The sequence below is a fragment of the Rutilus rutilus genome (assembly GCF_951802725.1).
Source record: "Rutilus rutilus genome assembly, chromosome: 17".
NCBI lineage: Eukaryota > Metazoa > Chordata > Actinopteri > Cypriniformes > Leuciscidae > Rutilus > Rutilus rutilus.
The window spans coordinates 10,523,290-10,546,228 of NC_140230.1; the positions used below are offsets into that span (position 1 = coordinate 10,523,290).

Genomic DNA, 22,939 nt, shown 5'->3' on the forward strand with positions numbered 1-22,939 from the left:
TTTTATGTGCATCCCCAAAAACTATCCAATTATTAGTCACTGTACACATGCTATTATGCTATTAAAGGACAACTCCGGCGCAAAATGAACCTGGGGTGTAATAACACATGGGAACCGAGTCGACCGTTCTCTGGGATTTGTTTTCATGATAATCGAATGTAAAGAGTTTTATCTCTAAAAACTGATTAGCTTATAACGCTAGTGTATGGGGCATAGAGTAAGTAAAAAGAAATCGCTAGTTAATACCACTAACAAGGCTCAAAATAGCCTCACACTAACATGGTAGCATAATGAGGGTGCTTGTTAGTGGTATTAACTAGCGATTTCTTTTTACTTACTCTGTGCCCCATACACTAGCGTTATAAGCTAATCAGTTTTTAGAGATAAAACTCTTTACATTCGATTATCATGAAAACAAATCCCAGAGAACGGTAGACTCTGTACCAATGTGTTATTAATTATTATTAAATTACAGTTAAATTTTTTTATATTTCTTTTAACATTCAAGTCAACCCTGGGATAGCAGACTATATTGGTAGCATATAACTAGACAGTACAAAGGGATGTATGCAGGTAAGAAAAACTGGAATATGGCATATTTTAACATATTAACCCAATTTTAATTTTCAAGAAATGTTTTTTTTTTTCGCCTTGCTTTTGTATGTAAGGGATTATTCAGATCATAAAAAAATCATTAATCCAAGGCACTCGAATATTATTAAAAATATATAGAAAGCCTTTATTTCATCATGGCTTTAATATTTTAAAATCAGGTGACAAGTAGCTACTTGCACACCTATGCGTTGCGGCTAATGAGCCTTCGTCAGGGTGTGTGACCTTAAGCCCCTTTCACACAGAGATTCCGGAAAATACACGGATTAAGTGACCCGAGATTTGACTCGGGTTAGTTTGATTTAGGTTCATTCACACTGCCAGTGATTTTCCGTTCACACACAACCCGTAAAAATCCCGTAAAGACATGTGACATCGATGTGACTTTAATGTCTCAGCAGCGTCTTAAGTTTGCTTATGAGCTGTGATTTCTCTCTCGAGAAACCATGCTTGTGCATTTTTTTCCTCTCTGATTCGATCATAAACTTGCGCATTACATACCGTTTCACAGCTGGCGAACGATCCCGCGCTTCAGCGTCATCACTACAACACGCGGCTTTTGTTCACACAGCGCGTTCCTGCTGCGTCACGTGATTGTTGCGGTGCGTTCAAATACAGATATTTATTTTTAAAAAGACAAGTTATTTCGAGTCATTTACCTCAAGTCCGAGTCAAGTCTCAAGTCATGAATATCAAGTCAAAGTCAAGTCAAGTCTTTTATTAATATTTGTCAAGCAAGTCTCAAGTCCTAAAATTTGCGACTTAAGTCTGACTCGAGTCAAGTCATTGACTCGAGTCCCCCATCTCTGCTTGATAGTGCTGCACGTATCAGAAGATTATTACAGAGGCAGCTTATTTTGATGGTGGAATTTGCAGCTTTACTCGCAAAGTACAATTCCTGTTCGTCAATAAGGTGAGAACCAGACCTGTTATAAACCTTAATATACTTGAATTAATTAAATTAATTGAAAAGTGTACTGTCCAAGTAGTAATAGAAAATGTTTGCAGTCATAATGATGACAGTAACATACACAAGAGTAGTAGTTGTTCCTTGCTCCAGCGAGGTTTGCGATCACACTACCTGCGTACCGCGCCCAAGCCCAACTGAACTGCACTCTGGCCCACCTTTTCCAAGCAGGCCAGGGATGGTTAAGCGAACCGCGCCCGGGCATGGTTCGAAACAATCACACTAGTCAATTGAACCAGACTTTTGTGGGTCATTTCACATTTCAATGTTTACACATTCAATTCAATGTATTTGTTTATGCAATACATATTGTTTTAAGCAGCTTTACAAAGAACAATCATACTAATATCCTAATGAACAAGTCATCTTTGTTACGTATGCAGTCTTGGTCCTGAGTAAGGAATGAGACTTTGCGTTAGCTGACACTATGGGAACACCTCCAGGTGTCACAACCGTCTGAAGCCTGTATAATAATTTTTTGCTTGATGGCGCTTTGCTCTGCCCCATGAGGAATATGACACGTATGCCTCAAAAGGATGTGCTCGCGCCATCTCGCTTCAGATTTCCAGTGAAGGAAGCAAGCAAATGGGGAGAATGGCAAGCTACGCAGCGTCTCGTTCCCTGCTCAGGTAGAATAAGCACGAACACTCAGAGGCGAAGCCAAGCCACGTGCCTCATAGGCTGCAGAAATAAAATCAGTCACCCAATGAGACATCCTCTGCTTGGTGACGGCTGTTCCCTTTGTTCCATCCTCCAAAACAGAAAAACAGTTGATCAGGCCTACGCCTCTGAGTAGGGCTGGGTACCGAGTTCGATACTTTTTAGGTACCGACCGAATTGCCTCGATACTATCGAGTATCGAAAAATGACTTGTTTTTCGGTACCAGATTTCGATACCTAAGGGGTTAACTCGTCAACGTCAGTGCTCAAACAAATACATATGAAATGCACAACGACACGCCTAAATTCGCTCACGCACATACACGCAAACTCTACACACACGAGACGCGCGGAACTCTCCGCACATACTCTTATGAGACGCGCGCGCGCACACAAACTGTCCACGCACATTCTCATGAGACGCGAGCCAATGGACGCGAGCACACACACACAAACTCGCGCACATACTCAATGACACGCAAGCACACACACTCACAATACCCTAAAGATGTGGAAAAGTCGATCAAAAGTGTGGCTACATTTCTCCAGGCTCGATGCCAACAGCGCGCGATGCAGTATTTGTGGTAAAATAATGGCTGCAAAGACGGTACCGCGACAGATATGATGAAGCCCTTGACAGTGCACGGAGTAAACATAAGAGCAGAAAGTTGCTCCGTCTTCGACTGGTAAATGAGATACCTTGTTGATCACTCTGACTGTGTTTATATTGCAATAATGACCTACTGAATGTACACTGCCGTTCAAAAACGTGTTGGTCAGAATTTTTTTTCAGTAAGCATGCATTAAAGTGATCAAAAATGACCTTCCAAAAACTGTTTTCATATTTCAGCTTTGACAACACAGGAATAAATTACATTTTGAAATATATTCAAATAAGATTTTAAATTGTAATACTATTCCACAATATTACAAGTTTTACTGTATTTTTGATGAAATAAATTCAGCTTTGGTGAGCATGAGCCCTTTATAAAAAAAATATTTTGTACCTTATGTATAAGGAATATTTTGTTCCTTTGTGCTTTTTTTGTTCCTTTGTGCACTGACTAAGGAGCATGAGTCAAACTGAAAAAATAAAACCAAAGTTTTTCTGAGGTAATGTGTTATGTAATCTTGTTAAAATGGATTTCATAAAATTGGTATCGAAAAAAGTATCGATCAGGAACCGGTATCGAAATCAAGGTATCGGTATCGGTATTGGTATCGAAATTTTTTTGAACGATACCCAGCCCTACCTCTGAGCAGTATGATCAACGTAAGCCTTCAGCACCCTTACTGGCCAAATCCCGTGGAGCCGCTCATTTTAAGCTTGGTGGTGGTGGGATGAATTCCCTAGGAGGAGTATATCAAATTCCAGAGTATGCGTTTTTCAAACAACCCTAAATAGCTGACTTCCTGTTGGGCAGAGCTGAGTTGATGAGATCTGTATGTGTACTGAGTTTCATACATATCCGTTGTTGTCTGTGCCCAAGATTTTAGATTCCGTTCTAGGGGGCGCCGTTGGATCTCCCATGTACCAGCTTTGGCCCGGCCATTTGGCTGCTGATTCGAACCTGTGTGCAAATTTTCAAGAGTTTTTTAGCATGTTAAGTGCCCCAAAAGCCCCAAAAACCTTGACGAAAAAAGAATAATCCTAGGGAAAACAACAGGGCCTTCGTCCTTTCAGGGCTTGGGCCCTAATAATCCTAAAGAAAACAATTGCCACTAGGTGTCGCTATGACTATAACTAAATATTGCCATGTAGAAGTGGTCAGGGCAGGACTCTTATCAAACATGTGAAGTTTGATAAAAGTAAATGGAACAATTCCAAGAGGGTCCTCACACCATCGTTGCTCTGGCCATAATAATCAATAAGATAAACAATAGGGCCTCCACCCCTTTGGGGCTTGGGCCCTAATAATCCTAAAGAAGACAATAAGGCCTTCGCCCTTTCAGGGCTTGGGCCCTAATTATACTAATTTGAAGAAGCATTAAATATCCTTCCTGCTTTAAAAATCCTAGAAGAGAGGTCCATTTCACACAAAGAAAAAATAATAAGATGATGAAAGTGCCTTTACTCTAGTCTGTGTAATAAAATATGTATAAAGAAAAATTATTGTTCCTAGGAGGTTTTTCTAACATTCATTAGGACCACTAGTGATGTTTAAAATCAGTTTTCTTCTCCATTACCCTGTAAAAACTTTCTGGTAATCAAAATTTTGCAACTTTATCAAATATTGGTGTACTTGATATATAGTACTTCTCACTATTCAGCAAATACTGCTTGGCAATATACATCAGATGTTGATGACGGCGTGATAAGCAAAATAATTACGATGAGTGGTGAAGTAAAGTATCTGGGGAATTACTTGACCCGGAATACCGATAAGACCAGAAAAAAACAAGTACACAAATACATGCTGATTAGGCATGTTAAAAAGTATTGGTAACACTTTACAATAAGGTTGCATTTGTAATGCATTAATTAACATTAACTAACAATGACCTTTCTAATGTAGATTGTCTGTTTTGGTTTAATTTTCACTGTGTTCTGCTCCTGTTTTGCCTGCCCGAGTTTCTAGTTAGTTTCCCTGGCTGTTAATTAGTTTCCACACACCTGTTTCTGTTCACCTTGATTACATTTCCCATGTATTTAAGCCCTAAGATTCATTCTGTTCCTTTGTCCGGGATCGTCTGAGTTTTACGTGGTGGTTTATTATGCCTAGTGTTCTCCTGTGTGCTCCCTGTGTGGTTGATTTATTATTAAAGACTGTCTATTGTAACTCTATCACCGTGTACTCATTCATACAGCCACAATTCGTGACATGTATACTGTTTATCTTTGATTTTATTTACCAAAATATAAGCTTTAACTTTAAGCCATCGAAACAAAACACATTTGAACAAAAAGTGGCAAAACAATCTTGAATTAAATACATTTTCCACAGTGGTTAGCTATAAACTTTAGTCAATTATTCATGTAATAATGTGTATGATTGTAGTCTTGTATATATGTTTTTAACAAACAAAGACGCAACTTGCTGCTTAAAGGGATACTTCAGCATTTAGCATTAAGCTTTGTATCAGTAGAAAACCTGTAGTATTTTCGAATTACCGTGCTTCCCTCCCTCATATCCCCCTGAGAAGAGAGATTTATGTATTTTTTGTCTGGAAAAAATCCTCCGATGACACAAAAATCGTCATTTTGCGTCATCGGAGGATTTTTTGGCCAGAGTGGTACATTCAGTCAGTAGCTTTCTCTATTGTAATTCCAACCACAAATTTGCAATGCTGTTTGGAGCTGGTTTCTGGTTTGGGAGGCAAGGGAGGTAGCCTAGAAATCTAAATGTAATGTAACACAAGTAACTAACACATGTAACAAAAGTAATGTAAAACATTACTTTTCATAAAAAATAACTAAGTAGCACAATTAGTTGCTTTTTTGGGGAGTAACGCAATATTGTAATGCATTACATTTAAAAGTAACTTTCCCCAACACTGGTGGTAAGTAAACAATAAATGTCATGACAAAACTGTTGATGATGGTACGCAGGGCTCTCTTCATCTGTGGATGTACACTTTTCCCAGAAGAATTGGTTTTCCTCAGAGCTAAAAAAAAAAACTACGATATCACAAAAACCAATGACAGGCAGGGAAATAAACAAGGGTATATGCAAAAGTAGTTGCAAACATACAAGAATTGGAGGCTGCAAGTGGTCCAAAACACACTATAAACACCCAGACTATCACAGAGATTACCTTCCTAATCATGGCACTTCTCTTGTTGGTCATGTAGATGATGGGATGAACCACAGCAAAATAATAATCTCCACAGACACAAGCCATGAAGAGAGGTCTGCTAGAAATGGTTAGTGAATATATGGAATACATTTTGTGAATATATTTTGTTTTTAGAATTTACAGTATTTATATAGAAGTGTATTTAATATTTATTTATATGGTTAGTTTACTAGGTTTGCTAGTTTACTACGTCTAAACTATTTATTTGTTTATAAATAATCATAAGCCAATAACATTGACAGAAAACTCTGTACTATCTAACTCTATACATGCATGTTTTGCAGAGTAAAAGATAATGTGGACAAATGTTTGGAAGAGGGGTGTTGTTTGTTTTATCCTTAACTTTTTGTTTTATCTGTTAACTTTTTTTTTTTACTGTTGGGTGGCATGTGGCTCAGTGGGTTGCACTGTTGCTTCACGGAATGAAGGTCTTGCTTTGTGTCCTGGCTGAGCCAGGAGGCCTTTCTGTGTAGAGTTTACATGTTCCTCCCAAGTTGGCTTGGGTTTCTTTCGAGTACTCTATTTTCCCCCACAATCAAAAGACAGGACAGGTGAATTGTCTGTCGGTATCTATTCATTTACTGTGAGTATACTGCAGTGTACGTTACTTAAATGTATATAACTAGTAAACGTCTCGGTTATGTATGTAACCCTAGTTCCCTGAAGAGGAACTCAGCTTCTGATAGGCAAGTCGATCACGGCATGCCGGGAGTATGGCAGGGTGGCGCAGAGTCACGTTCCCTCTTCAGGGAACTAGGGTTACATACGTAACCGAGACGTTCCCTTTCAAGGGAACTCAAGCTGCGTCGAAACGCTGTGGGAGCGCTAATACGCGAGCCGAGGCTCCCTCCTCAAAGAGCACCCGCGGTAGCGCAGCTTTCTCAACTGTCAATGCTCACAATGCTCATATTCAGCCCCCTTGAGGGTGGCGCTCCCAAACAAACAACACACAATACATGTGTATCTCCACCCGTGATGTAGATTGGGCAGGGATGAACACACTATTGAACTGTTGTTCGCTCGCCATTATAAAGTTTTTTTTTTTTTTTATATATATATATATATATATATATATATATATATATATATATATATATATATAATTCTGCCTAGCAAATTCTAAGACAGACAAAAAACACTCAGGGATATAGATTTTACATAGAGCGCTTGCTGAAGACACAGAAGCTGATGCTGTTTTGGTTCAGGTGTGCTTAATAGTTTCCTGGTCGATGACGTCACTTGACATTCCGTCACACCATTGGACTGATTTCATACGTGCTTCATGACACAATCACGCAGAGGCACTCCCATAGCATTTTGACGCAGCTCGAGTTCCAGTGAAAGGGAACTAGCCGCATACCTAAAGTTCACTTGCAGTATAGTTACAATTCTAAAGAAACATAAACTAGCTACCACTGTTACACTTAAATGTAAACTTTTAAACTGAAAAGTGGACCTTATGTAGTCCCAAGAAGTATTCCCACTTCTGTTTTGTGTTGGTCTGCATTCAGTTTTAGTGCTGTTGATCATACACATAAGAACCAATTAAATCTGTGTGCAGTTTCTTCTTGCCCTTTTCCTTAAATGGCATGTGCTTCCGTCCTTACTGAAGAAGGGTTTGTGTTTATTACAGTGTTTAACAAATTTAATTGAATTTCATTTCTCAAAGTCTCTTACCTTCCTTTTTTCCTCAAATATTTTGAATTGGTATGTCCAGAAAATAAATCCTCCGCAGTCCATCTTAGTGCCAGCAAATCCAAAGAGGGAATGTTTTGCATGAATCACAGAATGTGACTCCAAACAACAAAATGGGTTAACCTATACCAGGGGTGGGCAACTTCGGTCCTGGAGGGCCACTGTCCTACAGAGTTTAGCTCCAACCCTGAAAAAATCACCTGCCTGTAATTTTCTAGTAATCCTGAGGACCTTGATTAGCTTGTTCAGGTGTGTTTGATTAGGGTTGAAGCTAAACTCTGTAGGACAGTGGCCCTCCAGGACCGAAGTTGCCCACCCCTGACCTATACACTGCTTCTTCAAGCAATCAGCCTATACACAGACAGTGGATAAACACACCCCTGTTAAAACTGCTGGGTTTTGCGATATTACAGATGAAAAACAGATAAATGATATCAGATTTTTACATTTAATTAAAAATGACAAGCTGATACTATTCAAGAAGCAGCTGAAAACTCATATTTTCCCTGAGCACATGGGCCTAACTAAAAAATTACTACAAGTATTTGAGTAAACTATCAGTATACCTATAAATCACTTGTAGTATAGTTGCACTACAAACGAAAGACTTAGTTGTAGACTAGTTATGTACCCAAAGTTAAAAGCAAAGCACTTAAAGTATATTAAAGTTAACACTTAAAGTATATTTTAATACACTAAAATGTGGGCCGATTTAGTCCCAAGTAGTATTGCAACAGTACACTTACAAGTATACTTCTAGTACATTGATATTAGTATACTTACTACATAAAGTTTACTTAAAAATATAATTGAACTATACTTAATCAAATTAACTTGAAGTATACTTATTTTTAATAAGGGAAGGCAAAATGGAGAAACCCTTTTGTACCCTAACATTCTGTGGTTTTATTTAGGTCTACCCAGAAAGAAATATGTCATTGCTTTCTTTTTGTTTGCTACTTTTCATTGCTTGTCTTGTTGTGCTTAATAAGACACTACACTGTGTGTGTTTTTTTATTTAATTTATTTTTTTACTCTAACATAAATTAGGATAATGATTCATGATAAATGAATTTATTACAGACACTTTATTTAGATGTGTGTGTGTGTGTGTGTGTGTGTATATATATATATATATATATATATATATATATATATATATATATATATATATATATGTATATGTATATGTATATAATCAAAATTTGTATTGTATTTGTTTGTATAGTATACAAGTCAACACAAAATATATTATCATATTCAATGAACACAATTCTAATATATAAAAACAAATGTCTTTAGTTTTTACTATTTGAAAATGTATTATTTTCAGACAAGTTCAGTAATGACTATGACTATAATTGTAAGACCATAAAGATAGACTAGGCATTCCAGTCTATTACCATTCCATTTTCATCTCCTCATTTGTATTATTTCTACAATATTTTGTATGTTGAGCTGACCTATGCTCTCCAGATAAAGAACTGGCATAATGACACCTCCCAAGACAACGGAACATATTGCAGTAAATATTAAAGTGCAGTAGTACATATCAAAACTTATTGGTATTTTGTGTCCGAATGAAAAGATAAGTGCTGGTGGCAGGTAAGCGATAAAAGTCAAGACAAAACTGTTAATGATGGTACGCAGGGCTCTCTTCTTTTGGGGATGTATATGATTTTTCCCTGAAGGATCAGGTTTTCTCAAAGCTTGTAAAACTGAGACGTCACAAAAACCAATCACAGGTAGGGAAATAAACAGAGGTGTAGATGTAAAAGTGCTTGTAAAAATCCAAGGATTCATGACCGTAATAAATCCAAAACAAATGATCAACAACCAAATGATCATGGCGATTACCTTTCTAATAATAACAGTTCTCCTGCTGTTGATGTAGATGATGGGATGAACCACAGCAAAATAATAATCTCCACAGACACAAGCCATGAAGAGAGGTCTTCCGCACATGGGTAGTGAATATGTGAAATTATTAAAGTATTCAAATTCTGAGTTGTGCAAAAGCATGTAGTTATAGACACCGAAAGGCAAGAAACTTAGGAAAACAAGATCAATGATTGTCAGATTAAACACAAAGAAGTCATTCGTAGAAATATTTTGTCGATGTCTTTGACAAAGTTTCCAAAGTACAACGGCACTGGCAAGGACACCCAGAAGACCACAAAATGTAGAGAGACCTGACCAGAACACGGGAATAATAAGCTGGTCACTGCAAAGTGTAAAATAGTTCCTGGTTCCATTTGAGAAATCTGAAGCACTCTGATGTAAAGAGAGCATCCCTAAATGCACAAAGAAAGAAAGCAGTCGATGAGCCTTGACCAATTACTTTTGAAGTTAGAGTGATCTGCTGAGGAAGATTAAATAAAAAATACAGTATTTTTTTTTTTATTATTCATTTATTTATCTTACCTCAGTGATGTTTATAATAACCAAAAGGAAAGAGATGCAATGAGAGGCAACACGTCTCATGAACGAGGGCTGAGAGGTATTACATGTACCCAAACAGCAATGGGTTGACCCAACACAATGACTGTGAAGTTTTGAATATGGTGCAAATATGGTGCAAAATAACATCACCAGAAAAACAAACACTGCTTAAACAAAAGTACACAGCAGTGGAGGGGGGAAGTTCTATTACATCCATCTAATGACAGTTCACAATGCCTGTATTTTCACTCCATGCTTTCTATCATTTTCTAATATTATTATTATTGTTTTTTTGTTGTTGTTTTTGTTTTGTTTTGTTTGTTTGTTTTTTATCAAAAAAAGTTATCTATATTCAATGGATTTTGATGTCGGTTATTATTATTATTATTATTATTATTTTCTTTTCATAAATTATTTTTATTAATGGTTTTCTCCTTCCCTGTTTGAAATAGGGGTGGGCCATATGGCAAAAATATCATATCACGATTTTTTTCAAGAAAATCACAATTCACGATTTTATCACGATTCTTTTTCATGTTGGTTATACTATTTTGCAAGTGACTGAGCATTACAGCCAAACTAATGTCCATATTTAAAAAACAAAGCCTAAGGCCCTGATCACACCTAACGCGTTTTTCAGGTTCGAAAACGCGAGGTGCACAGCTTTTAGGCCCCGATCACACCTAAGGCCGTGTGTCCACCAAAGCGTTATTAGCCAGCTGAAAACGCTAGGCGCTCTGCTAAAAATGCTCAGCTGTGGGCGCTTGAGAGCGTTTTGGCAGCGCAGCGTTTTTTCAGTTGAGACGGTTGAGACCGATCCACTTTGCTTGTTATGATACGGAATATCTGCGAAAGTCTTACTAGTATCTCATTTCACACATATTTTGTTTCTGTGTTGATTCTATATTAAAATGTCAATACAATGTAATGTATTTTCTCTGGCTCTTGATTTTGTTCCGTTATTATGATTGTTGTTGCCATCTGTTGACGTTGTACAAGCAGAATCATGTGGCGGACGCGGTTGGTCGGTGTGGTATTAGTCCCGCCCCTCCTCCACTGTGATTGGACGGTTGGGTAAAAAGTGACAGTGATGAGCGGTGCGTTTTACCAAAAGTTGAACATTCTTCAACTCTCGGCGACCAGTAAAAAACGCCGAACGCTCAGCGCTTCAGCGCCTCGTTACGCTCATGGCGTTTTAAAAACGCGGCGCTCCCATTGAAAACAATTGAAAAAACACGCCAGGCGCGAGTAAAAACGCTTTGGTGGACACACGGCCTTACCATCACACAGAACGAGCAGTGCGCTGCGTTTTTTATGTTGCTAGGCAACCACTGAAACAACTATCCTGTCAGTCAAGTAAACGTCAAATCAGCCTTTTATTAAATATATTTACTTTCTGTTAACATTGTGGTAGTTACGGTCGTGAAGTCGTTAAGTTCCTGGTAACCTGCGAGAGCACCACAAGTTTATCCTCCATCATCGCACTCTCCTGGCGTTCAAGCAACTGTAGCTTTTATCACTAAAACGGAAGGCCCGCCTCTCACTTCATTCAATTGGACAGTGAAAAAAAACGCGATGACGTCGGGCGCTTTTTCCGCTCGGAGTTGCTTTTTTTTCAACTTCAAAAACGCGAGGCGCAGCGGGCGGTAAAACGCGAGGCGCATAAACAGCGCGCAGAACGCTCGCTGCCATAGGAAACCAATTGAAAACAGGCGCCTCTCACTGCAAAAAACGCGTTAGGTGTGATCAGGCCCTTACAAGGTAACAAAAATAAAATAAATAAATGGGAGACATTTAGTCCAAAGTGGCGAAGATAAAAATCTTTGTCATTATTTTCTTTGTTATTAAAAAATAAGAACAAAGATACACATTACATAAACACAACATAATATACAAATTAAATAAACAGTTCTTTATTTATTTTTTTCAGCTACAGTTGGTGTATTTAACATTAGTTTTCAAGAAGGAAATTAAATAAACAAAGATAAAAATAAAATACTAGATAGACTTCACTGTATAAATAAAAAAAAAAATCAGGGAACCATTGTTACATGAATAACCTGAGACATTTGTATGTCAATTTTTTTTTATTTATTTTTTTTACGGCAAAAGAATGTTTCCGCTAGGGCAAGCTGTTCGCAAATCTGGCCCCAAGTATTTGAAGGTTGAGCAATATAATCATTGGCTACTGATACAGCAGGAACCAATCAGCTGTGCCTTAGAGAATAATGTGATTGCAAGCAGATTGAGTTAAGGACCTATCAGTCTGCCATGACAGAACTTTGTATTTTTCAGTATGCAGGTGTCACTGGAGGCTTTGTATAAACACAATTACACAATATAAGCATAGTTAAACCAACACATTGAAACTCTAAACAAACATATCAATCATCAGTCTTGACAACTTGTCACCCACAAGATTGAGAACAAGAGACTTACAATGTTCCACTGACTCACACTGCACAACACACAATCAACAAGCTCACAATTATAGGGGAGACCGAGTTGTCACACTTTTTACTCCAGTGAATGTGGTTAATACCCCAGGGTGGTTTAATATTTTTAACATCAATTTCTCTATAGGCACATACCTAAGTCTTGGCTATGTAAGCTCGCGCTCGATCGGCCCAAAACCGGCATCCGACCAGCGTGGAAGGTCTTTACGTGTTACTGTCCTTTTCTCGAGGCAAAGTCTTTTTTTTATTAAATGCAATACACTTGAATATGTATTCTCTCGTTATTTCATCTGACTCCATAAATGAAAAGGTTTTAAATGTGAGTGAATGTTTGACTATTTCTTTTAACTCTTTAATAAAAATAATGTCAAAGTCAGTTAGAATAATCAAATGTAACAATTTATTATGTCAGGTAAATGTATCATTAGCCTGGGTTTCCCCATGCTGCCGTGCAGCGCGAGTTTTTTTCACGCTACTAGGCAGCCTGGATTCCATGGACCAGATTTTCGCCTCAGCGAGGGGACCAATCACAGAACGGGGAGGGAGCAGCAAGACGATGACGACATCTATGCGACACACCGAAGCAGTTTGTTTATATCTATGGATCCAACATGGCAGCAGACGCGAAGTTACCTTTCGATGCAGCCTTAGATAGTGTTTTAAGTAGTTTAGCCATCATGTACACATAAATCTCTGACCCATCATCAAATCAATTTCCATCGTCGAATTTCTGTCGCTCTACATATGTCATCTGGTATAACTGAAACGATTGGCTATGAGCTACATACAGGCGCATTTGATAGACATTCGTAGCGCCCAATAAGCGGCTCTGGGCATTCGTAAACCAATCCTCAAATACGAGAAAATGAACATGTGGTTCCCAGACCACGTCTCAATGAGACGAGGTCTGACATTAGCCAGGCTAATGTATCATGCCAATTTCATAATCAATTCAAAGACAATCGATACAAAACATCAAATGCTCTGGAATAGAGAGAAGATGCAAACCTAACATTTAAGAAATACATGAGGCTGAGAGGTCTCACTCTCAGCCTCACGGGCTAATCTGAATTACAGAAAAGGCCCCGAATCCCCTGCTGCATTTCATTATATAGTCAGGACCTTTTTCACTTGGAAACATGTACTAACAAAAGAAATTTGCATTCAGAGGTTGCACCTTTTGGGGGTGTGTGACCATTTGCCAGGAGATCACCTTCCTTTATATGTCAGTTATCTTTAAACTCTTAAAAACCTTATTACCTTGTGTGTTACTTATTTGGAAATGAGACATTTGTACCAGTCACACTGTGACATTCTAAATGATACCAAACATGAAAAATACTCGATGTTAATCATTCACATTAAACTATACATTTTCTTGGGTGAATTCAGGTGATCTGAGCATGAGAGAGGGGGGGTGAGAGAAGGGGGAATGAGATGTAGATTAGGATGACTCGGAGGTGAGACTTTTCGTCTCGATAGTGCATGAGGGCTAGTTCAAATGTTAATTTCCAAAGAGGTCCTTTTGTCCTCTCAGGGTATGGTCGCTCTTCAACCAGACTGTCCGGCATCTCCTAATTTCTCAATTCTTACAGCTACAACAAAATTACTTCAAACATTTCCATTTTTAATTGCCCAGGAAAAAAATACAGATCAATGAGTACACATTAACATACTGTAGTGGGTCATGTTTTCACACTAAATGTGTTAAGTTGTCACAAAGGTTTTTCAGCCAAATTTAGCACAAAACAAAACACACAATTTCAAACCATTATTTTGGCCAACCGATATGGAACTTACTCAATTAGAAATAAAATTACAGCATTAAAATGAAATTAAAGTTACCTGTCCCAAACTGTCAAAACTGAGAGCACAGTTCAACACGTTTTTGCTTAGACGCAACTAATACCTGACATAACCAAAATTATGTGTCATAATGTTTTACTGTCTCTTGTTCTGTTTACTCTGATTCCAGGTGTCTTTCTTCTTGTTCATCATCTTTGTTGTATACACCATGCTTCCCTTCTCCATGAGGGATGCCATCATAGCCAGCGTGATCACCGCGTCCTCTCATACTGTTGTCCTCAGTGTCTGCCTCTCCTCTACAGTCGACCATGTGGAGCCCCTGGTATGGCAGGTCAGTGCTCTCCCGTCTGTCTTGCTATGTGCGTGCCAAGAGCTGTGAGCTTTACCCTGTGCGCCAACTGCTTAAGTTTGCCTTGTCGGTTGAAACCATTGCCAATTGCTTGTGATTGTGCATGTGTCTGTGGGAACAATTACAAATGCTTATTAAGCCAGAGATGTATTTTGTTGTTTATAAATTGGGTGCTTATTGTAATATTGATAAATTACTTTTGAAAAGCTCTCGGTGTGTTGATAATATGATGGATATTCATTGATATAATTCACGTAAATTACTGAGGTGGTATCAGTCTTAATTAAGGTAACCAGATTTCTCAAATGAAAACAGGAACATGGGAGAATTTATTTCTAGGTCAGTGGAAAATGTATTACTCAAATATAATGTTATTATCCAATTATTATCCAAGGGTTAAAAAAGAAGGACTTTTTTTTTTTTTTTTGGACCATGATGATGTAGTGCTGTGATGAACTATTGTGTATCATATTGTGGCATGATAACCTTTAGTTATCAACACACACGTGAAACTTGTTCCCCTCAAACTAATGCTTCTCAACTGACAATGATGTCAGCATGCGTCCAAAACAATGTCTTAATACTTACAGTTACTACATATAAAGAAATGTAAAATAAAAGGGAATTGATAATAATGTGATATGAAATATATTTTTAGCATGGTTTAATGCAATAAAGAGAAACAGAGACTGTATGTACTTAATCTCTTTATTGTATTACATTTGTGCAATTATGGGGACTTTTTTTTTTACAACATATGTATTATTTTCTTTCCTTTGCTTAGTATTCTCACAGTTTCATAAACAAACATGAGCTTCAGTGTACTTTAGACACAAAGGTAATGTTGATCTAATTATGTCATTTTAAAGTTTTTTTGTGAAACTTAAAATAATTAATTTGAAATGACGCATATGAAATATATATTGCATTAGATATTATTTCACTGTAGGAACACAATAAAAAATGGGGACATTTCTGAGGACAGCTCCATCTGAGGAAGGCCATCCAAAACATTGAGTGTCCCCAGAAGACGGGGACATCTGTTCACCCAAGACTAAATATAACTAGCAGTAAATATTAGATGAGACTGACCTTCCCTTGGTATTATGTTCCTTATTTAGGCATTTTCATATTCTATAAATCAAAGTCATTAGATTTTACCAAAGTCGTTTGCCCTTATTCATTTTGTTTCAATCTCTTCTATTTTCCTTGATGTGAATCGCATTGCACATGGTCTCTGATTTCATTTTCAATCGGATTGCTTGCTATGGAAATCCAGAAATCTAACTTGCTTCCATCTTCAAATAAACACGTAAACAAGCAAATGTGACCTTTCCGTAGAAGGCATTTTCTGTGAAGGGCGTACAATAATATGTATTTAGAATTTTCTGTAAAAGGTCAAAATTTATATGAGCAGAAACCCTTAATGTAATTACAAAAAAGTCAATGAATTTTCCATTTCCAGTGTCCATTTCTGCATTCAGTGCAAATGTTCCTGTCTTAGACTACACAATACGAACCCTATCTGACTCTCTCAAATACTGTTTCTACTCCTTATTTCTCACACAGTCTCGATTTCTTTCTCTCCCTTTCATATGTCTTTTGGTCTGGGATAGAGAGACTCTTGAAATCTGTGCATTCTCTAACATCTGGAATGCCCCAGGCACAAGAGTGAGAGACACTTTGGCAAACTGCTGCTTGGCATCTTTGGGCAAGAACAAAACAAAACAAAAAATATATATATAAATATAATATATATATTTGGGAGGGAAAGGGCCTCTCAAAAGTTTGTATGAGAAATAATAAAGTGTTTGAGCTGTTTTTTTTTAGCAACCACTCAGCTTATTATAAGCCTAAATGCTTATTACTACATTGCTGTAGTTGTAAAAATGTAAACCATAAATTTGGTTGTGATGTCACTTCTTTTAATAAATGTGATGTTAATATGTACAAATGAACAAACAAAAAATATTCCGTTTTTTTTAGCTAACAGTCTTAAGTGGAAGTGGTCTACACTGGACAAGTTTGTTGATCTGTTTCGACCTCACTCTGACCGTCACTGGTCTAAATAAGATGATAACCTTTGTTCCGCCTTCTCTAGAGACCTTATGTAAACAAAGTCATGCCCATGACCCCGGAAGCGGAACATCGCACGCTTTAAAAGTGGGTTAAACTTTCGGCTCTTTACCTTTACCTTTCTCGCCTGGTACTGGTAGGAACCAAATTAATATAGTTTATTCACCATTTAATTTATCACCCAGGTGGTGCGGGTGCCTTGTGTCCCTGTGAATTGTGGTGTTTTATTGCATTATTCTGATAGTCTGAGGCTAGTTTCATATAGCCATTCAATATTATGGATTATTTATGTTTTCTTTTACAGTATCCATCAGTATAAAACTAGTGAATATACTTCATTACAAAATTTTGGTGAGTATTGTCGCCCTTTTTGTGCCCTATATCACTGTTTGCAGTTGTTGGGGTTTGATATAGGCCTGCTAGGTACGTTGGCGAACTGGTGCGGACCTTTTTGCTTTGCGTGGGTTTGATTGACCATTTACTGCTGTATGTAAACATTTCTTTGAAATAAAATATTTTTTAACATTATAAATGTCTTTACTGTAACTTTTGATCAATTTAATTCATCCTTGATGAATAAAAGTATTGATTTATTTTATTTCTTCCCCAATTTTTTTAAATAAAAATTCTTACTGAACTTTTGAACTGTAGTGTTTAATATTACAAAAGCTTTCTATTTCAGATAAATGCTGCTCTTTTGAACTTTTTATTCATCAAAGAATCCTGAAATAAAAATGTAAATAACTATTTTCAACATTGATAATAATGAGAAATGCTTCTTGAGCATCAAATCAGCATATTAGAATGATTTCTGAAGAAGCGTGTGACACTGAAGACAGTAATGATTTTCACAATATTACTTTTTTTTTTTTTTAGCAAATAAATGCAGCCTTGGTGAGCAGAGGAGACTTCTTTTAAAACCATAAAAAATCGTACAGATCCAAAACTTTTGACCGGTAGTGTATATAGGCTAGATATTCAGCTTCAGAATTAATTTTAGCAGAATTAATTTCAAATAGACATGGAAGTTCATCCACTGAACTGACAGTACACTTCTATCAACTCTTTAAGGAAGGTTGTTCTTCTGGCCAAGAAGAAGAACTTTCTTATTCTATAGTACTAAACAGTATGAAAAGCATGCAGCAAAATCAAACGTTAAAGTGATTTGATCTGTGAGAAGCAAAAAAAAAATAAAATAAATTTTATATATATATATATATATACACTCACCTAAAGGATTATTAGGAACACCATACTAATACTGTGTTTGACCCCCTTTCGCCTTCAGAACTGCCTTAATTCTACGTGGCATTGATTCAACAAGGTGCTGAAAGCATTCTTTAGAAATGTTGGCCCATATTGATAGGATAGCATCTTGCAGTTGATGGAGATTTGTGGGATGCACATCCAGGGCACGAAGCTCCCGTTCCACCACATCCCAAAGATGCTCTACTGGGTTGAGATCTGGTGACTGTGGGGGCCATTTTAGTAGAGTGAACTCATTGTCATGTTCAAGAAACCAATTTGAAATGATTCGAGCTTTGTGACATGGTGCATTATCCTGCTGGAAGTAGCCATCAGAGGATGGGTACATGGTGGTCATAAAGGGATGGACATGGTCAGAAACAATGCTCAGGTAGGCCGTGGCATTTAAACGATGCCCAATTGGCACTAAGGGGCCTAAAGTGTGCCAAGAAAACATCCCCCACACCATTACACCACCACCACCAGCCTGCACAGTGGTAACAAGGCATGATGGATCCATGTTCTCATTCTGTTTAATGAATCCAAATTCTGACTCTACCATCTGAATGTCTCAACAGAAATCGAGACTCATCAGACCAGGCAACATTTTTCCAGTCTTCAACTGTCCAATTTTGGTGAGCTCGTGCAAATTGTAGCCTCTTTTTCCTATTTGTAGTGGAGATAAGTGGTACCCGGTGGGGTCTTCTGCTGTTGTAGCCCATCCGCCTCAAGGTTGTGCGTGTTGTGGCTTCACAAATACTTTGCTGCATACCTCGGTTGTAACGAGTGGTTATTTCAGTCAAAGTTGCTCTTCTATCAGCTTGAATCAGTCGGCCCATTCTCCTCTGACCTCTAGCATCAACAAGGCATTTTCGCCCACAGGACTGCCGCATACTGGATGTTTTTCCCTTTTCACACCATTCTTTGTAAACCCTAGAAATGGTTGTGCGTGAAAATCCCAGTAACTGAGCAGATTGTGAAATACTCAGACCGGCCCGTCTGGCACCAACAACCATGCCACGCTCAAAATTGCTTAAATCACCTTTCTTTCCCATTCTGACATTCAGTTTGGAGTTCAGGAGATTGTCTTGACCAGGACCACACCCCTAAATGCATTGAAGCAACTGCCATGTGATTGGTTGATTAGATAATTGCATTAATGAGAAATTGAACAGGTGTTCCTAATAATCCTTTAGGTGAGTGTATGATTGATAATGATGTATATATACTGTATATATATATATATACAGAATAACAAAAGTAGAAAAAGAAGAAGAGCGAAGATCAGAGAATGGCAAAATTTACAAACCTTTGAGAGCCAGCAAAGAATCACATCACCTTAATAGGGGCATAAGCTTAAAATGCATCTAATGATTGATCAAATTAATACTTGCATTTATTTATTTTTTGTGCTGAGTAAGGATGGATGTGTGTGTGTGTGGAGATTCTCTGTGCATTCGTGAGCTGAAGCTTAGTTTCTTCCAGAGATCATGTTGTCCACGGGAAATTTAAACAAGGTTAACTTGAAAGCGAGTTTTGCTTAAAGTCAGGAAGGTGTCTCATCTGTAAGGAAGGAAAAATGAGCATCGATATTCTAGTTTAAGTATCTTTTAAGGACAAATTCACACACACATGGATGCGTCAACTTTGCCAGAAAAAGTTTTTCTTTGTCTCCTTTACAGCCTAATTTGTTGTTTAAGTTTATGATGGTCTCAGAATTGATACAGTTTCACCCCAAAGTATGGTAAACGTCTTACATACATCATTAATTAAGGCATAACGAGAGGGGAATTTTAAGACCAAATACGACAGGATTGGAAGACATAAAGGAGTGGTACAGTCTCATCTGGAAATAAGCATTTAAAATTACCCTAACATAACTAAAGTATAACATTGGGACATGCATATACTGTACACACGGGAATATATACTGTACATGTTGGGATAGTTGGATTACGAGTTAAATGCAGGAACACATCTGTCTTACCATTTGTCCTTTGACACAAGGCCCTTTATTGTCTTGCATGGAAAGTGTGTTGATTTGCAGATCTTTTGAGGTCACCACGGGATCATTACTGTTTTTTTTTTTTTGTTTTTTTTTTATCAAATAAATGCAGCCTTGGTGAGCAGACGAGACTTCTTTTAAAAACATAAAAAATCGTACCGATCTCAAACTTTTGAACGGCAGTGTATATATTTGGCAATAAATATTTAAATTTAGTGGAACACTTGTACCCCTAACCACACAAAAAATGAACGTTTAGGGCATATAAACAGTCAAAGTTGTCCATTCAAAAATTACAGTTTCGATTATGAAATCTCTTTCATAATTCACGAGAGCGCTTTGGTGAAGCAGGGTGGACTTCTATTCCAAGCATACTCTCTAATTTCAGCATGATTCATGAAATCTGTGCTCAAAGCTATTTAACATTAGCACACAGGCCACATGGACTACTTTAAGATGTTTTTATTTTATTTTGTGTGTGTGTGCTTGTCATTTTTGAAGCTTGACAGCCCCACTTTCATTGTTTGAAAGAGTAGTGAGAATATCTTCAAAACCTTTCCTTTTGTGATTCAAGTAACCAAGAAAGATACATAGGTCTGGAAGAACATAAAGCCCTAAGCATAATTAGTTTTCTTATGCATATGCTAGCATTTGAACGTGTAGCCTTTCAAAGTATACCCCATTGGACAATGTGAGAGAATGCAAGCGGTCGACGCATGCAGTCTAGAAAGTTTAATCTTGGTCCAGTGTGTGCGCTATAATTCTCTAGAAGTGATGGCCGATAAAATTTTCTTTGTATGCTTTTAAACTAAAGTTTAAAGGTTATGAGGGGGAGGGGTTATCTCATAACCCCCTCACTCAAGCGCTTGTCAGTGCGGGTGTCTGTTGTCATTGCAGTCTCTGGTATTTTTTCCATCCATGCAAATGTTTAAAAAAAAGAAGTTAATGATTCATATCAATGCTATCAATGATTCTTATATCTAACATGACATGTTGTTGTTGAAAAATAAATTTACTCTAAAAGTGAGTCAAAACTGTGACCTGCCTAACTAAACTGCACAGCATGTCCTGTTATTTTGTGCAACTAGACACACTATGTCTGTATTCAACATGATTATTTTGATACAGAATAATACAAAATTTGCTTTTCTTGTTGTTTCAAACTATTATGAGAAGCAGCTATTAAGCTAGGTGGGCCCCTGGTTTATGTGTCTGATTGCTAATTACATATTCAAAATTCACATAGCTGAAATTCTGCTAGACGAATGTTATAATGCTCCAATGGTTCAATTTATTTGTTCTGTATAAGTGATGCTCAGGGTGAGTTGATTGGATCTGATCTTGGTGTCACTGGCTGAAAGGCATGGTTACATTTCATTGTGGTTTAGCGTTTCGCCATGGGGCACTCAGCAAATAACAACTTATGCACTTTAGTGTGTAATTAGGATGGTAGAGCCCCAGGTTTAAATGGGTGTTGGATGGGAGGACAGCAATACAATCCAAATGATGAATGGGTTGATGCAATTCTAACTGAATGGATACTAAAGAATTGATCATTTAATTTAATTGCACATAATTCTTTGACCCTCTCCGTTTTCTCTTCCTTTGACGTACACACAAAAACACAAACTCATACTGCAATAAGGAACAGTGATATGTGGGGACCTTCTCATATTTGCGAGCCAAGTGTATTTTAAATCAGTTTCATAATTGAGTTGAACAATAATTGTAGGTAAAAATGTAACAACTCTTACAACGAATGAATAAACCAATATTGCTTCAGCAGGTATATTGCAGTGCTGTACAAAAGGGGTCATGAATTGAGAAATAAAATTTTCCTTGACCTTTTGACATATAAGAGGTCATTGTACTAAAAACATCCTGTAAGTTTCAGAGCTCAATTTGTTTTTGTTAGTTTAAGAACAAGCTTTTATTGAAAAGAAGCTGCCAAAACGACTCGTTTCACATATTGTCTCATTATGGTCTTATAGTGCCATGAAAGACCACCTCTGAAGAAGTTCAATGCCTACTTCTACATCATTGCCTCTTTCGCCCCGCCCAACGATACATGCATGTCATTTGGTAGTAAATATGAGAGAGAATAAAACAGAATTACTCGAGCAACAAAATGATAGAGATGCCCCTATTGAAAAAAAAAGTATACTTAAGCACAATTTATTCATATGTACTTTAGTAAAACTAAATGTATTTGTGGCATTCTATAAATGTGTATACTTAAAGTCTGTTAAATTGGAATTAATTTAGTACTAAATGCATTGTAGTTGTCCAAAAGCAGTGCTGAAGTTCAATAAAAGTTGTATTAAATATACTTGTTTGTTCTAAAGTGGAACTATTTCAAGTATGCTTAAGTACATATTTAAATATCTACTCTTGTATTTAAGTTCTGAAATGCAGATTTCACTCAGCATAAACTTCAAATGTATTTTGGTGACATTATAATCGCAATTCAATTGCACTGTAAGATTGTTCAACATACATTCATATTATACAGATAATAAACATGAGGTCATACTATCCTTTACTTAGTGATTTTAAAACACATTGCAATTGGCATTCCAAGTAAACTTGAAGTGTGCTAATGACATCATTATTGTGTGCTTCAAATACAATAAAGTAATCTTTATAAATAATGGCACAGCTGAAGAATTGACCTTTTACAGACATTTTACAGACAACCACAGTATACCAGTAACTCACTCATCCGGAGAACATGTGAGAAAAAGGGAACAAGATATATGTACATTGAATGTAGGAACCACTACGGACTGGAATCGAACCCAGGACGCTGACACGCAAGCTCACTCGTT

The 22,939-nt window shown here is 37.3% G+C and overlaps 1 protein-coding gene across 1 annotated transcript in view; it reads left to right on the top strand.

Annotated features, from left to right (window-relative positions):
* adcy2a (adenylate cyclase 2a) overlaps nt 1-22,939 on the top strand; it is a 125,235-nt gene that overhangs the window by 46,149 nt on the left and 56,147 nt on the right. The window contains exon 3 of the mRNA XM_084435542.1: nt 14,606-14,767. Within this exon, the coding sequence (XP_084291668.1) occupies nt 14,606-14,767 (162 nt within the window). The remainder of the gene's footprint in view (nt 1-14,605; nt 14,768-22,939) is intronic.